The sequence below is a fragment of the Choloepus didactylus genome, chromosome 19, assembly GCF_015220235.1.
Source record: "Choloepus didactylus isolate mChoDid1 chromosome 19, mChoDid1.pri, whole genome shotgun sequence".
Taxonomy (NCBI): domain Eukaryota; kingdom Metazoa; phylum Chordata; class Mammalia; order Pilosa; family Megalonychidae; genus Choloepus; species Choloepus didactylus.
In genome coordinates, this window is record NC_051325.1 from 31,525,166 (window position 1) to 31,541,296 (window position 16,131).

General features: G+C 38.7%; 1 protein-coding gene across 2 annotated transcripts in view; it reads right to left on the reverse strand.

Moving 5' to 3' along the window:
• Window positions 1–16,131, reverse strand: part of ATRN (attractin) — a 183,141-nt gene that overhangs the window by 12,650 nt on the left and 154,360 nt on the right. For both annotated transcript variants that reach the window (XM_037811187.1, XM_037811188.1), the window contains exons 26-27: window positions 11,699–11,777; window positions 8,916–9,023 (exon numbers count right to left, since the gene is read on the reverse strand). In XM_037811187.1, coding sequence (XP_037667115.1) covers window positions 8,916–9,023; window positions 11,699–11,777 — 187 coding nt within the window. The remainder of the gene's footprint in view (window positions 1–8,915; window positions 9,024–11,698; window positions 11,778–16,131) is intronic.

The window sequence follows — 16,131 nt, forward strand, 5'->3', positions numbered from 1 at the left end:
CTCCACATCCCCTCCAGCATTTGTAGTTTCCTGTTTGTTTAATGGCAGCCATTCTAACCGGTGTTAGATGGTATCTCATTGTGGTCTTAATTTGCATCTCTCTAATAGCTAGTGAAGCTGAACATTTTTTCATGTGTTTCTTGGCCATTTGTATTTCCTCTTCAAAGAACTGTCTTTTCATATCTTTTGCCCATTTTATAATTGGGCTGTCTGTACTATTGTCATTGAGTTGTAGGATTTCTTTGTATATGCAAGATATCAGTTTTTTGTCAGATACATGGTTTCCAAAAATTTTTTCCCATTGAGTTGGCTGCCTCTTTACCTTTTTGAGAAATTCCTTTGAGGTGCAGAAACTTCTAAGCTTGAGGAGTTCCCATTTATCTATTTTCTCTTTTGTTGCTTGTGCTTTGGGTGTAAAGTCTAGGAAGTGGCCGCCTAATACAAGGTCTTGAAGATGTTTTCCTACATTATCTTCTAGGAGTTTAATGGTACTTTCTTTTATATTGAGATCTTTGGTCCATTTTGAGTTAATTTTTGTGTAGGGGGTGAGGTAGGGGTCCTCTTTCATTCTTTTGGATATGGATATCCAACTCTCCCAGCCCCATTTGTTGAAAAGACCATTATGGCTCAGTTCGGTGACTTTGGGGGCCTTATCAAAGATCAGTCGGCCATAGATCTGAGGGTCTATCTCTGAGTTCTCAATTCGATTCCATTGATCTATATGTCTATCTTTGTGCCAGTACCATGCTGTTTTGGCAACTGTGGCTTTATAATAAGCTTCAAAGTCAGGGAGTGTAAGTCCTCCCACTTCGTTTTTCTTTTTTAGAGTGTCTTTAGCAATTCGAGGCATCTTCCCTTTCCAAATAAATTTGATAACTAGCTTTTCCAAGTCTGCAAAGTAGGTTGTTGGAATTTTGATTGGGATTGCATTGAATCTGTAGATGAGTTTGGGTAGAATTGACATCTTAATGACGTTTAGCCTTCCTATCCATGAACATGGAATATTTTTCCATCTTTTAAGGTCCCCTTCTATTTCTTTTAGTAGAGTTATGTAGTTTTCTTTGTATAGGTCTTCTACATCTTTGGTTAAGTTTATTCCTAGGTACTTGATTTTTTTAGTTGCTATTGAAAATGGTATCTTTTTCTTGAGTGTCTCTTCAGTTTGTTCATTTCTAGCATATAGAAACATTACTGACTTATGTGCATTAATCTTGTATCCCGCTACTTTGCTAAATTTGTTTATTAGCTCTAGTAGCTGTATCGTTGATTTCTCAGGGTTTTCTAGATATAAGATCATATCATCTGCAAACAATGACAGTTTTACTTCTTCTTTTCCAATTTGGATGCCTTTTATTTCTTTGTCTTGCCGGATTGCCCTGGCTAGCACTTCCAGCACAATGTTGAATAACAGTGGTGACAGCGGGCATCCTTGTCTCGTTCCTGATCTTAGAGGGAAGGCTTTCAGTCTCTCACCATTGAGTACTATGCTGGCTGTGGGTTTTTCATATATGCTCTTTATCATGTTGAGGAAGTTTCCTTCAATTCCTACCTTTTGAAGTGTTTTTATCAAAAAGGGATGTTGGATTTTGTCAAATGCTTTTTCAGCATCTATTGAGATGATCAATTGATTTTTCCCTTTCGAGTTTTTAATGTGTTGTAATACATTGATTGTTTTTCTTATGTTGAACCATCCTTGCATGCCTGGAATGAACCCCACTTGGTCATGGTGTATGATTTTTTTAATGTGTCTTTGGATTCGATTTGCAAGTATTTTGTTGAGGATTTTTGCATCTATATTCATTAGGGAGATTGGCCGGTAGTTTTCCTTTTTTGTAGCATCTTTGCCTGGTTTTGGTATTAGATTGATGTTAGCTTCATAAAATGAGTTAGGTAGTGTTCCATTTTTTTCAATGTTTTGAAAGAGTTTGAGTAAGATTGGTGTCAGTTCTTTCTGGAAAGTTTGGTAGAATTCCCCTGTGAAGCCATCTGGCCCTGGGCATTTATTTGTGGGAAGATTTTTGATGACTGATTGGATCTCTTTGCTTGTGATGGGTTGGTTGAGGTCTTCTATTTCTTCTCTGGTCAGTCTAGGTTGTTCATATGTTTCCAGGAAATTGTCCATTTCTTCTACATTATCCAGTTTGTTGCCATACAGTTGTTCATAATATCCTCTTATAATTTTTTTAATTTCTTCAGGATCTGCAGTTATGTCACCTTTTTCATTCATTATTTTGTTTATATGGGTCTTCTCTCTTTTTGATTTTGTCAGTCTAGCTAGGGGCTTGTCAATCTTGTTGATCTTCTCAAAGAACCAACTTTTGGTGATATTTATCCTCTCTATTGTTTTTTTGTTCTCTATGTCATTTATTTCTGCTTTAATCCTTGTTATTTCTTTTCTTGTACTTGGTTTAGGATTGGTTTGCTGTTCATTTTCTACCTTCTTCAGTTGATCCGTTAGTTCTTTGATTTTGGCTCTTTCTTCCTTTTTAATATATGCGTTTAGTGCTATAAATTTCCCCCTTAGCACTGCTTTTGCTGCATCCCATAGGTTTTGGTATGTTGTGTTCTCATTTTCATTCGTCTCTATATATTTAGCAATTTCTCTTGCTATTTCTTCTTTAACCCACTGATTGTTTAGGAGTGTGTTGTTTAACCTCCAGGTATTTGTGAATTTTCTAAGTCTCTGATGGTTATTGACTTCTAATTGTATTCCATTGTGGTCAGAGAATGTGCTTTGAATAATTTCAATCTTTTTAAATTTATTGAGGCTTGTTTTATGTCCCAGCATATGATCTATTCTGGAGAAAGTTCCGTGAGCACTAGAAAAGTATGTGTATCCTGGTGATTTGGGATGTAATGTCCTGTAGATGTCTGTTAAATCTAATTCATTTATCAGATTGTTTAGGTTTTCAATTTCCTTATTGGTCTTCTGTCTGGTTGATCTATCTATAGGAGAGAGTGATGTGTTGAAGTCTCCCACTATTATTGTGGAAACATCAATTGCTTCCTTTAGTTTTGCCAGTGTTTCTCTCATGTATTTTGTGGCACCTTGATTGGGTGCATAGACATTTACGATTGTTATTTCTTCTTGCTGAATTGCCCCTTTTATTAGTATGTAGTGGCCTTCTTTGTCTCTCAAAACATCCCTGCATTTGAAGTCTATTTTATCTGAGATTAATATTGCTACACCTGCTTTCTTTTGGCTGTAGCTTGCATGAAATATTTTTTCCATCCTTTCACTTTCAGTTTCTTTGTGTCCCTGTGTCTAAGATGAGTCTCTTGTATGCAACATATTGATGGTTCATTTTTTTTGATCCATTCTGCGAATCTATATCTTTTAATTGGGGAGTTTAATCCATTTACATTCAACGTTAAAACCGTGAAGGCATTTCTTGAATCGGCCATCTTATCCTTTGGATTATGTTTGCCATATTTTTCCCTCTCTCTATTAATATCCTTTATTGTACCCATACCGAATCTCTTTAGTACTGAACCTTTCTCCAAGTCTCTCTGTCCTGTCTTTGTTTCTCTGTCTGTAGGGCTCCCTTTAGTATCTCCAGTAGGGCAGGTCTCTTGTTAGCAAATTCTCTCAGCATTTCTTTGTCTGTGAAAAATTTAAGCTCTCCCTCAAATTTGAAGGAGAGCTTTGCTGGATAAAGTATTCTTGGCTGGAAATTCCTCTCACTCAGAATTTTAAATATATCGTGCCACTGCCTTCTCGCCTCCATGGTGGCTGCTGAGTAGTCACTACTTAGTCTTATGCTGTTTCCTTTGTATGTGGTGAATTGCTTTTCTCTTGCTGCTTTCAGAACTTGCTCCTTCTCTTCTATGTTTGACAGTGTGATCAGTATATGTCTCGGAGTGGGTTTTTTTGGATTTATTCTATTTGGAGTTCGCTGAGCATTTATGATTTGTGTATTTATGTTGTTTAGAAGATTTGGGAAGTTTTCCCCAACAATTTCTTTGAATACTCTTCCTAGACCTTTACCCTTTTCTTCCCCTTCTGGGACACCAATGAGTCTTATATTCGGACGTTTCATATTATCTATCATATCCCTGAGGTCCATTTCGAGTTTTTCAATTTTTTTCCCCATTCTTTCTTTTATGCTTTCATTTTCCATTCTGTCATCTTCCAGGTCACTGATTCGTTGTTCAACTTCCTCTAGTCTTGTACTATGAGTGTCCAGAATCTTTTTAATATGGTCAAAAGTTTCTTTCATTTCCATAAGATCATCCATTTTTTTATTTAGTCTTGCAATGTCTTCTTTATGCTCTTCTAGGGTCTTCTTGATTTCCTTCATATCCCGTACTATGGTCTCATTGTTCATCTTTAGTTCTTTGAGTAGCTGCTCTAGGTGCTGTGTCTCTTCTGGTCTTTTGATTTGGGTGCTTGGGCTTGGGTTATCCATATCGTCTGGTTTTTTCATATGCTTTATAATTTTCTGTTGTTTTTGGCCTCGTGGCATTTGCTGAACTTGATAGGGTTCTTTTAGGGTTTGCAGACCTATTGAAGTCCTTATCTCTAATTTATCAGATCTACAGCTTCGTGGAGTACACTTTCTCTAACTAACCAGCAGGTGGCGTCCACGAGCCACCTGTTCTCCACAAGCCAGATCTCCCCTGCTTAGCCTTTTTGGTGAGTGGGGGAGTGAGTCTTGTGGGGCCCAATTGGTGTACCAAGCTTGCGTGTGTAGTTGGTGTTGCCTGCCCTGTACGTGGGGCGTGTTTCTGGGCAGTCGGGGTGGGGGGGGTGGCCCTAACAATCAAATCTCCCTGATGATCCTAGAGTTTTAAAGCTGCTGCAATAGTCTAATCCTTCAGTTCAGTCCTGCCACAGTTTGTCTCTGCCACTGACCCACAAGTCTTTGGTATTGGCGTATGGCTCCTGAGACTTGCAAGTGGGCTCCTCTTCCAGGCTGTGCACCCCGGGTCCTCTGTTGAGGGATGACTGTGCTATGTCACAGGTGAGTGCCGTCCCCCCAGGGCAGTTCTGGGCTGCTGGGCTGTGTAGGGAGGCTCCCAGTCTGCTCAAATGATGGCTGAATGGGGCTTTGTTAATTCACACTGCTCCACCTTCCCAGCTCTGGGACATTCAGCTGAGGTTGCAGGGAAGGCTAATGTCCACGCCCAGTTTTGTGGTGTGTGCCTGTTATTTGAAGCACTTCCGTCACACTGGGTTGTCTGGGGCAGCTCTGGGCTATGGGGCTGGCGATGGGCAGGAGTGTTTCCTGTCCACCAGGATGGTGGCTGTGAGCGGACACCCCCCTTTTCTTGGGAAGTTGTGTTGTTTAGTGAATTTTCTCAGCCACTGGATTATTGCCTTTTGTCTCAGAGCTCTCTTAGTTCTGCTCTTGACTTGACGTGCCCAAATTGCAATTCTTTGAAGCTTTCTGTATTGAGCTTCTTAGAGTAATTGTTTTAGAAAAAGCAAAAAGGATTTAAAAAAAAAAAACAACAAAAAAAAAAAACAAAAAAAAAACGGCCCTCCTCAGAGATCTAATGGGTTATTGAAATGCTAATAGACAAAGCAACCAGGGCCATTAAGGAAAGGTGCACAGGGCAGAGAGATCAGCTTTGCTTCGGGATTTGCATATGCGCCTCAAGGCCTGGGCTCTGCCCTTCCCCCTTCTATGTTCACCAGAACTCCAAAAATCCTCTGCTTTTATTTTGGGGTTTTTCGTGTTGCTTTTTTTCTATGCCTGTCTCCTCTCTGCTGGGCTGGCTGCTCTCAGAGTCTCTGGTGTCTGGTCTCAGTCTATCTATGGTTGGAGTTTGAATCAGTAGAATGAGTTTTCGATAAGAGCAGCCACTGCAGTTCTCCCTTCTCCTTCCCGGAGCTGACAGCCCCTCCTCCCCCGGGACTGAGCCTGGCAGGGAGGGGCGCGGGTCCCCTGGCCGCAAAAACTTACAGATTTCGCTGATCTCAGCGGTTCCACGTTTTCATGAGTGTTGTATGAAGTATGCCCAAAGACAGATTGCTCTGTGGTGTCCAGTCCACGCAGTTCCTGGCTTTTTACCTACTTTCCTGGAGGAGTAACTAAAACTTACAGCTCACCAGTCTGCCATCTTGCCCCGCCTCCCCCCAGTGTTCTTTTTTACTTTAATTGCTCTTTTTCACTTTAATTATTCTTCTTGTTATTTTTGTGTGTGTGCTAATGAAGGTGTCAGGGATTGATTTAGGTGATGAATGTACAACTATGTAATGGTACTGTGAACAATCGAATGTATGATTTGTTTTGTATGACTACGTGGCATGTGAATATATCTCAATAAAATGAAGATAAAAAAAAAAAAAAAAGACACCAGAAGGGGCCCTAAGATTTAGCCTGGGGTTTATCAGTGGTAAGATGTTAGAGAGATGAGTAGGATTAAGTAAAGAACATTGAGAAAGAATAGCGAAGAGGCGAGTGGGTGGTGTTCTGGGAGCAAAGTCAAGAAAGTGTTTTAGGGAATGACCAACTATGGTATATGCTGCTGACATATGTGACTGTTGTACATTACTTTAGGTTGGTGTTTTTTTTTTTTAAATCTCAGAAATTATTATTTTATCAGGACAATGTTTGTTTAAATTTATGTATGTTTACTATTTTATTTACTAACTATTCCTTCTTACACCTCAATCCATCCTCCTGGGTTGATTTTCCTTCTTTCTAACACATCCATCCTGTAAGAAGTTTCTTTTATAAGGTCTGTTTCTGGTGAACGCTCCGTTTTCCTTCTAATCTGATGATACCTTTATTTCACCCTTGTCCTTGCAAGGTAGTTTTACTGGGTACACTATTCTAGATTGGCCGTTCTTTTCTTTTAGCACTCTGAAGACATTCTTCCACTCTCTTCTGGTTTCTGGTATTACTACTTTTAAGATTATCTCTTTGTCTTTCCATGTGGTGTTCTGTAGTTCCAATGATAAACCCAACTGTTTTTTTCTTTCTTTCCTGGTTTCCCCCTCGTGTTCTTTCTTTAATCTGCTTTTGGTATGTTTTGCTTCCATCAGTTCTGGGACTCTGATCAGAAATATGTTGGATCTCCTTTTTCTATCCTTCAAATTCTTATTATCTGTCATATTTTTCATCCCCTTCTTTTTCTGTACTGCATTGTGTTTAATTTCGGCAGATTCATCTTCCAGTTTACAAATTCTGTCCTCTTCTGTGTCTGATGTGTTTAACAAGTAAACAGATTTTTAAAAAAATTTCAACTACTATATTTCTAAGTTTCATTTGATTTTTTTTTTTTTTTCATATCTGCTTGGTCATTTTTGACTTTCAGTGCTTGCTCATCTTGATGATTCCATCTTTTATTTCTTTAAACATTTTATGCTTAGATATGAAGTGTTTAAAACTGAGGTATACTGGGCAGGTGAACTCACAGCCCTCCCCTCTACATGGGACCTGACTCCCAGGGGTGTAAATCTCCTTGGCAACACAGGATATGACTCCTGGGGATGAATCTGGACCCGGCATCGTGGGATTGAGAATATCTTCTTGACCAAAAAGGGATGCAAAATGAAACGAAATAAAGTTTCAGTGGCTGAGAGATTTCAAATGGAGCCGAGAGGTCACTTTGGTGGGCATTCTTATGCACTATATAGATAATACTTCTTAGGTTTTAATGTATTGGAATAGCTAGAAGTAAATACCTGAAACTATCCAACTCCAACCCAGTAGTCTGGACTCCTGAAGATGATTGTATAACAATGTAGATTACAAGGGGTGATAGTGTGATTGTGAAAATCTTGTGGATCACACTCCCTTTATCTAGTGTATGGATGGATGAGTAGAAAAATGGGGACAAACTAAATGAAAAATAGGGTGGGATGGGGGGGATGATTTCGGTGTTCTTTTTTACTTTTATTTTTTATTCTTATTCTGATTCTTTCTGATGTAAGGAAAATGTTCAAAAACAGATTGGGGTGGGGTGATGAATGCATAAGTATCTGATCCTACTGTGAAAAGCTGATTGTACACCATGGATGATTGTATGGTATGTGAATATATTTCAGTAAAACTGAATTTAATTAAAAAAAACTGAGGTATAAAAGTTATACAATTATAAAATATATAAAATTGATAGCTCTATTCTTTAGCTATCAATTCTAACATCTGGAATCCTGTCTAAACCCATTATGTGTAGTATCTGCTGATTCTTAACTTACAGTAGCTTGCCTCCTCTTGTCCTTGGTGATCTCTGATTGCTTAATCTTGATCTATGGAATCCTAGAGGGCTGAACTGGGGATGCTTTCCTTTAGAGAGGATTTGAATCTACTTTGACTGGGAGTTGTGGGTTACCAATCTGGAACCACTTCAGAACACTCATGGATCTGGGTTTTGGCTCACATTTTGTTTTTTTCTGGGAGAGATGAGGGAGGGTGGCACTTGGAGATATCACCTACTCCCTGAAGCTCAGTAATGCTTTAATAAATATACTTTATTCAAGATATTGCTGTTTGTATAGATAAGCTCCCCAGAGTAGTTATTTCATCATTTTGCTCGAAGAGGAAGTCTTATCATTTTTCTTCACAATGGTTTGTTTCTGGTCAGAAATATTAACTTTCCATTGAATACATAGTAAATTATCATTCTGCTCCTTTAAAAATATCCCAAAAATATAATTATAAAGAACAATGACTCAATTTAGCTATTTCCAGAAAACAGTTCTAAAGTATGCCCCAGAATACTTACTAACAGGAAAACTGGGCAAATAATTTAGTCTTTTAAAATTCCTTGAACCTAAGAATACTTAATGACATGAATCAAAGACTGAAAAATGGAAGTAAGAGAATACCTGACAATCTCAGTGCGGCTTAATGTTAAAAAGATAGACGGATGCTAAAAATAAGAGGCAACAGAATAAAGCCCCTGCTCTCTGCATGAGTTTTGGCAAATTAAGTTAAAGGGGCTTTGAATCATGTTCTCACCTTTATATTTCCCCCAATAAGATCAGGGGGCTCTTCATCTGTTTCCAAGGCAACATTTACAGAGGCAAAGGGACGACTGGCCATCTGTTGCATCTCTCGAAGAAGTTGCTAAGGAATAATATGGCAAGCATTAACACGAGTACTGAGGGCTTTTTATTGGAGAATATGACATATTAAAAATACCCAATCCTTTCTTATTTAAACATATTACGTTCAGAAAAGATACTTTTCCGACAAATGGGGAAAACTGAAGATGGACTAGGGATAACATAGGAATTATTAAATTTTATTGGATATGATACTACTATCGTTATATTTTTAAAAAGTCCTCTGGCAGAGATACATACTAAAGTATTAATGGATATAATTTTATGATGTCTGTTTTTGAAATACATAATAAATGATGTAGCCCTATCTTTCATATTTCAATTAGTAGATTAAAGACAGGCTTTCATTCTTCCCTCTGAAACCTGAATCAGGTATTTACACAGTAACAAAATGTGTTGCTCATTGTATAGCAGACAGGAACTGGGAGAATTCTTTAGTGAGAGAGGTGGTATTATAAGCTAAAATGTAAATAAGCATGAAGTTCACAGAGTAGAGGGACAAGCTGGGGCTCTGGATTTACGCAGGCTTGTATGTGAATGGGGTGATGAATGCATAACTATATGATCGTACTGTGAACAGCTGATTGTACACCATGGATGATTGTATGGTATGTGAATATATTTCAGTAAAACTGAATTTAATTAAAAAAAACCTGAGGTATAAAAGTTATACAGTTTATACATATGCTCTATACGCTCCAGGTGTGTGACTTTAAAAATGGTGTTTAACGTCTCTGGGCTTCAGTTACCTCCTCTCTGAAATGGGTTTTTATCTCATAAGATTGTCACTAGTATCAAATGAGATAATTTACCAAGCACAGTGCCTTGTATATGGTGGGCCAATCATATTATTAAGGACAGAGAAATCTTCTGGGCATGTCCCTGAAGCTTTGATGTCATTTCATGGAAGACAACTAGGCCTTACTTAAAACTGCCCTCTTGGAACTATTGCAGGAGACAGAATCTTGGCCTGGATAGATCATGGCTATTTATTATCCCTTGAATTTTCAAAATAACAATTAAAATACCAGTGATGTTCCTGTACTTCATAAAGCTGTTGACCCAGTCACTCAGCAAATATTTACAGCACGCCCTACTCTGGGTTTTGTACTATTCTAAGTGCTAGGGATACAGTAAGACTGAGTCCCCACTGTCCCCCAGTTCACATTCTAGTGCTTTATGAGGAATGAAGGAGCTATGTGTGCAAGAGCACATAAAACAGGGCCTGGCACGTGGCAAGGACTTAAACAGTGTTAGCTGCTATTATTGTTATAAAATAACATCAAATCATTCCTTCTACAATTCTGAGGGGAAAAATCGTAACTGCATTTTAGAAATGATGAATTATCTGAATGGTCAGGTTCAGGGTTACAGAGAAGTTCCAAATCACAAGAATGATTTAGTTTATTATTATTGGTTGATCAATTGCATGCTAAGCATACTTTTTTTTTTTTTTTTAAACCTTTTTTCTACTGGGTATTCATCTTCTCCTTATTTTCTCTTTTATGTATGTTGCAAATATTTTCCTGTAGGTTGTCTTTTGTGTTATTCACTCATTTGTTTATGTTGACATACCTACGTATTAATTTTTATGTAGGAATAACATAATGTCTAACATAATGTCTCAATAACCTTATCTGAAAAAAAAATAATTTTGTTTCCTTTTCAATAGCAACAAAACTTATTTCTCTTTTTCTTAATGCACCGTCTAGAACATCCAGAACAAAGACTGTGGGAAGGGCATGGTGATTGAGAATATATGCCGTGAAGGCAGAAGCCCTGAGTTTTTGCCCAGCTCTGCCTCTTAGTAAATGTGTGACGATGGGCAAGTTACTGAGCCTCTGAGCCTTGGTTCCCTCATCTGTAAAACTGGGCCAGTGACAGGATACATTTCATAGGGTTGTTGTGAATTCTTCTTTCTTACTACTTTTGGATAACTACATTTTTTCAGAACATTGTACAATTCACTGGTATTTTTTAAATGTGTTAGTAATAGAGCTATTTAAAAAAAATCTGAATAAGTTATTATCCCTTGAATTTTCAAAATAACAATTAATGAAGAGAATGCAACATTACCTCTATGAAGACATCAAAGGGTCAGAAAAGGTGGTGCCATGGCCTGCGGGGAGGAGCCCATGGCCTGCGGGGAGGAGCCCATGCCCTGGAGTCTACCTTCATCCTGTTATAGACACTAATGTCCTATAATAATGCTGAGTGCTGGTGAGCTGTGATTTAACAATCAAGGCTCATATTAGAAAAACAAAAACAAAAAAAATCCCAAAAACCTCAAGCATAAACTTAATCCTTGAAGAAATGAAAAAATTTTGAGACGCTTAAATAACTGCTCTCACATTCTAGTGAAAGGCTTTTATGAAGGCCGTGCTAACCAGCCCTCAATCTCCCACCTGTAGTATAAGGACACAGGGTTCAGGTACGAAGGTGTACTTGCCATCTATAAGTCAATACTAGGGTTTCCTTTTAGAAAATTAAAACCCTGTCATTCAGAATTAATTATATTTTATAGCACTAATCAAAGTCTGCTGACTACATACTGCAGAAAGGGCAGCGTTATTTTCTCTCTTAATTACCTCTAAGAAGCTAAAACTGACTTGCTTAAGAAAAAAGAAAGGAAAAGCTTCCATAGGTAGTCTTTAATCTTCACCCACTGAGGCTTACCTCTCTACGCCTGGAGGCCCAACAACTTTGTTTGATCTTCCAAACCACAGCAGCCACCAGGAGCAAAGAGAGGAAACAACTGTGAGAAAGGAAAGTACTGAGTTATTATCCCAGCCCCCAGAATCTGCATCACTGCACACCTCAGGCCAGGCAGGGAAACAATCCCACAAAATACCAGCTCCAAGCTCCTTTCTGACAAGTCATTAGGACAAGGCCATGGCTCATAGGAAGCAAAGTGTGACAAGACTTAGGTAAGCTGAGCTTCCCGACCAGACCTCTAGATTGTGCTGTCCTCCCACTAACCTCCCACTGGGTCCTTATCAGAATGGCCCACCACAGCTTATCCCAAATAAGAAAAATAATTCTAAGATAATTATAACAATTAACAAGCATGCTATTTAATCCAATTAGCAAACTGTTAAGTCTAAAAGGTAATTATTAAAGTAATCAGCTTTTTATAAGAGATAAATGTAGGAGAAATAAATTTGTGTAATAATTAATATAATTATACTTTTACATAAATACATATATTTTCACAGAATAAAACATATTTAAAATACTCAAACTCAAACCCACAACTTTCTTAAAAGTAATAGGAGAGAATAACTCTCAGTGGTCTGATGGTTTTACATTGTGGTCTTATGATTTCAATGTTCTCTCATCTCTAAACCAGGTGTTGAATGGTTTGAAAAGCTACTGTGACAGAAGAGAATGACTGACTTCAGGTTAAAAGGAAGAATGAGCTCACAAATAAACCACTTAGATAACTGTGGAAATATTTTAAAAACTGGCATTTGTACCCATTAACTTGTAAAAGGGGTTCTCTACAGAGTATATTTCCAGAATGTTACTCACAGACATGAGGCTCTGTGCCCCATGCCGTCAGGTACCCTCCTGCCAAGCTTTGCATTTGCAGGATGGGGTCAGCTTTGTGAATGGAGCCTCAGTGTACCAAGTGTTGACAGCGAGACAGCCTTCTCAGGACAGCTGGAGAAAGGCACTTGAAGATCCTAGGATGACTGAACTTCTGCCCTTTAAGGCTCCTCCAGCTGACCGTGTCCCCAAGATGCACAAGAATGCAGACCCCTCCAATCGGTATCCTTACAAAAGACAAGGGGCCTCCACCAGGGCCACTGCTCAGTGGAGAACCTTCAATTCCTATCTTGCTGGGCATCTCCAACACCGCTGCTCCTTCTTCCTCCCTAACAATCTATACTCCTCATTTAATCAATACTAACTGGGCCAAGTCCTGTTCTAGGTTCATGAAATATGCCAACAAAGATCACCGTTCCCATGGAGTTTATATTCCAGCAGGTGGAGATAAACAGTAAACAAAATAAATAAGATATAAATTATATATAAATTATATAAGGAAATAAATTATATAAGGAGCATGTTAGAAGGTAGTAAATGCTACAGAAATCAATAAAAGATGATAAGGGTAAGCGAGCTCAGCAGTGCTAGTGGTAGGTACTCTAAATAAAACACAATGGCCAGTGTGGGCCTTACTGAGAAGGTGTCATTTGAGTAAAGACTCAGAGGAAGTGTGGGAACTGGCTCAGTGACAGTCTGAAGAAATGCACCCAGGAAAAGAGGCTGGCCAGTGCAGTCACAAGGCAAGGACATGCCTGGGAATGACTGAGAAACCTCAGGAGGCAGCATGGCTGGAGTGAGTGAGGCCAGAGATAATGTCAGAGAAGTAAGAGGGGTGGGGTGGGCAGATCACGTAGAAGCCTGCAGGCTTTATCATGGCTTTGGATTTTACTGAGTCAGATAAGGAGCCAGTGCAGGTTTTTGGGCAGGGAAGTGTGATTTAATTTATGCAAAGAAGTCCATCAGAGCAACAGTGATGAAAAAAAGAAAAAGGGCGACTGGTAGTCTAGGTGAGAGATGATAGTGGTTTAAACCAAGGAAGTGGCAGCAGGGATGCCAGAAGCACTTTGGAATCTGGACATAATCTGAAGGGAGAGACAGTAGGATTACTGATGGGCTGGTTGTAGGAAATAAAAGAAAGAGAGGAGTCACGGTTTTTGGCCTGAGGGCTAGAAAAGTAGACTTGCCTTCAACATAGACGGGAAAGGCTCTGAGTGGAGTAGGTGCAAGAAAGCAGATTGGAGGAGTATTTTAGATATGCTGAGCTCTGAGATATCTACCAGAGATCCAAGGGAGATGTCATGGGCAGATATGCAAGCCTGAATGCTGGGTGGAGGTCTGGGCTGGAGATCAACATTTGGGAGTCATCAGCATATAGATGGTATTTTCTTTTGTTTTGTTCTTATAGATGGTATTTGAAGCAATAAACCTGGATGAAGTCACCAAGGGAGTGAACATAGATAGAGAAGAATGTCTTGAGGGCACCCCAACATTGAAAAGTTGGGGAGAACAGGAAGAACCAATAAAGGAGTTTGAGAAGAGCAACCTTCTCAGTCTTTCTTGGTTTCCATGCATGACCCATCTTTTGTTACTTCTATTCCAACAGATAAACACAAGGAGGCAGCAAATCCACAAGGAAGAACATGAAGCCAATGAGAGCAGCATCTAAGTTGGTCAAAAGACTGCTGCATGTAAGCACAGAGCCGGCCATGGGCATGGCAGAGGTAAGGACTCTAGTGTCACTCAGAGGTCTCTCTTGGGACTACCCTCAATACGGCTGTAAAACAATGTTCAGAGTCTCCCCTCTCACCCCCTGGCCCAGGTGGAGCTTCTGTCTTCAGTGCACACTGTTGGAAACACCAAACACCCAGTTCCTTCCACCTGTTCCAGCTGCAAGAAGTGACACAAAATGCTACTCCCAGTGAGTGCTCCCTCAAAGCTGACATGTCATGATCTCATTATTTCTAAAAAAGGTGGCATCGATACTCCTCCTTTCTTTTATTCCTACTACTAATTTGGGTATAGGTGCAGTTGTAACTCAATGCTCATCCTACTGCAGCCCCTCTTACCAACCGTTTCCTCTATTTTTCAATACAAATGTAATTTTTAAAAAACTTATTTTTGTAGTAACATACATACGACTCAAATTTTCCTACACTATACACTTTCAGTGTACAATTCAGTAATATTAATTATATTCATGATATTGTGCTGCCATCACCAACATCCATACTCCAATTTTCTCATCACCTCACATGCTAACTCTGAACACATTAAGCAATAACTTCCCCTTCCCCTCCACCCTGCCCCCTGGTAACTTGTAATTTACTATCTGTCTCTATGAAATTTGCTTATTCTAGGTATTTCATATAAGTGAGAGCATAAAATATTTGTCCTTTTGTGTCTGGCTTATTTCGCTCAACATGATATCTTCAAAGTTCATCCATGTTGCTGCATATATCAGAACTTGATTCCTTTTTATGTCTGATACTACTCGATTATATGGATATATCACATTTTGTTTATCCATTTATCTACTGATGGATATATGGATTGCTTCTACCTTTTGACTACCGTGAACAATGCTGCTATAAGTATCAGTGTAATTATAAATGTAATTTTTAAAAACTTTTATTATCTGGCTTTCTATTTAACTAGAATCCCTTGTTAATAAAAATGTCTATACAGTATATCCACAGGAAAATAACTTTTGCTCATAGCAATGCAATATATGACCTTGGAAAGCATAAAGCCTGGTCTGTATCTCTTAATATTAGTATTTTTTTAGGATATGTTCTTAGACGTAGAATTATTTCATCAAAGGGGATGAACATTTAGACATGATAGAATACACACACATACATATAAAAATGTAATTTTAAAACATGTTGTATCATGGAAATTTTCAAACATACACAAAACTAGAGAGGATAACCTAGTGAACTTCCTATATAACCTTTACTCAGCCTCAACAACTAGTTACATTTTGCCAGTGTCATTCAAAGATCATTCTTAACAGAAAAGAAGTGTATTTCCTTTCAACATTACGACCCTGGCCCCAGGCTATGGCTCTCTCACTTCCTTTTAGCTATGTCCCTAAGGAAAAAAGCAAGATTCCTTTGGCCTTTTTATTATAAACCATTCCCATCTTCTGTCTTGTCTGAGACTTGTACTTTCCTGGGACTATTCTAAAAGATCCATTACTTGATTCTAGATCTTTCTTTCCACCTTTTGTATATGTCTTTTGGAAACTTGTCTGAGGGCTCAGTGTTGAGGGGCATCTGTGTATATATATATTTTTCCTCACTAGTTTTGCACAGCTAGAATTTGATTTGTACTTCCTGGTCAAAATTTAGGTCCAGAGGGCAGGACTCCACATCACTTCTACTTTCTGGAAAATGAAATGGTCACAGTCATGGATTTGTTAAAATGCCTGCAGTTGTGGTTCAACACATGAAAATCAATCAGTGGAATATACTACATTAACAGGATGAAGGAAAAAACCCACACAGTCATCTCTATTGAACGCATAAGAGGCAACTGACAAAATTCAGCTCCCT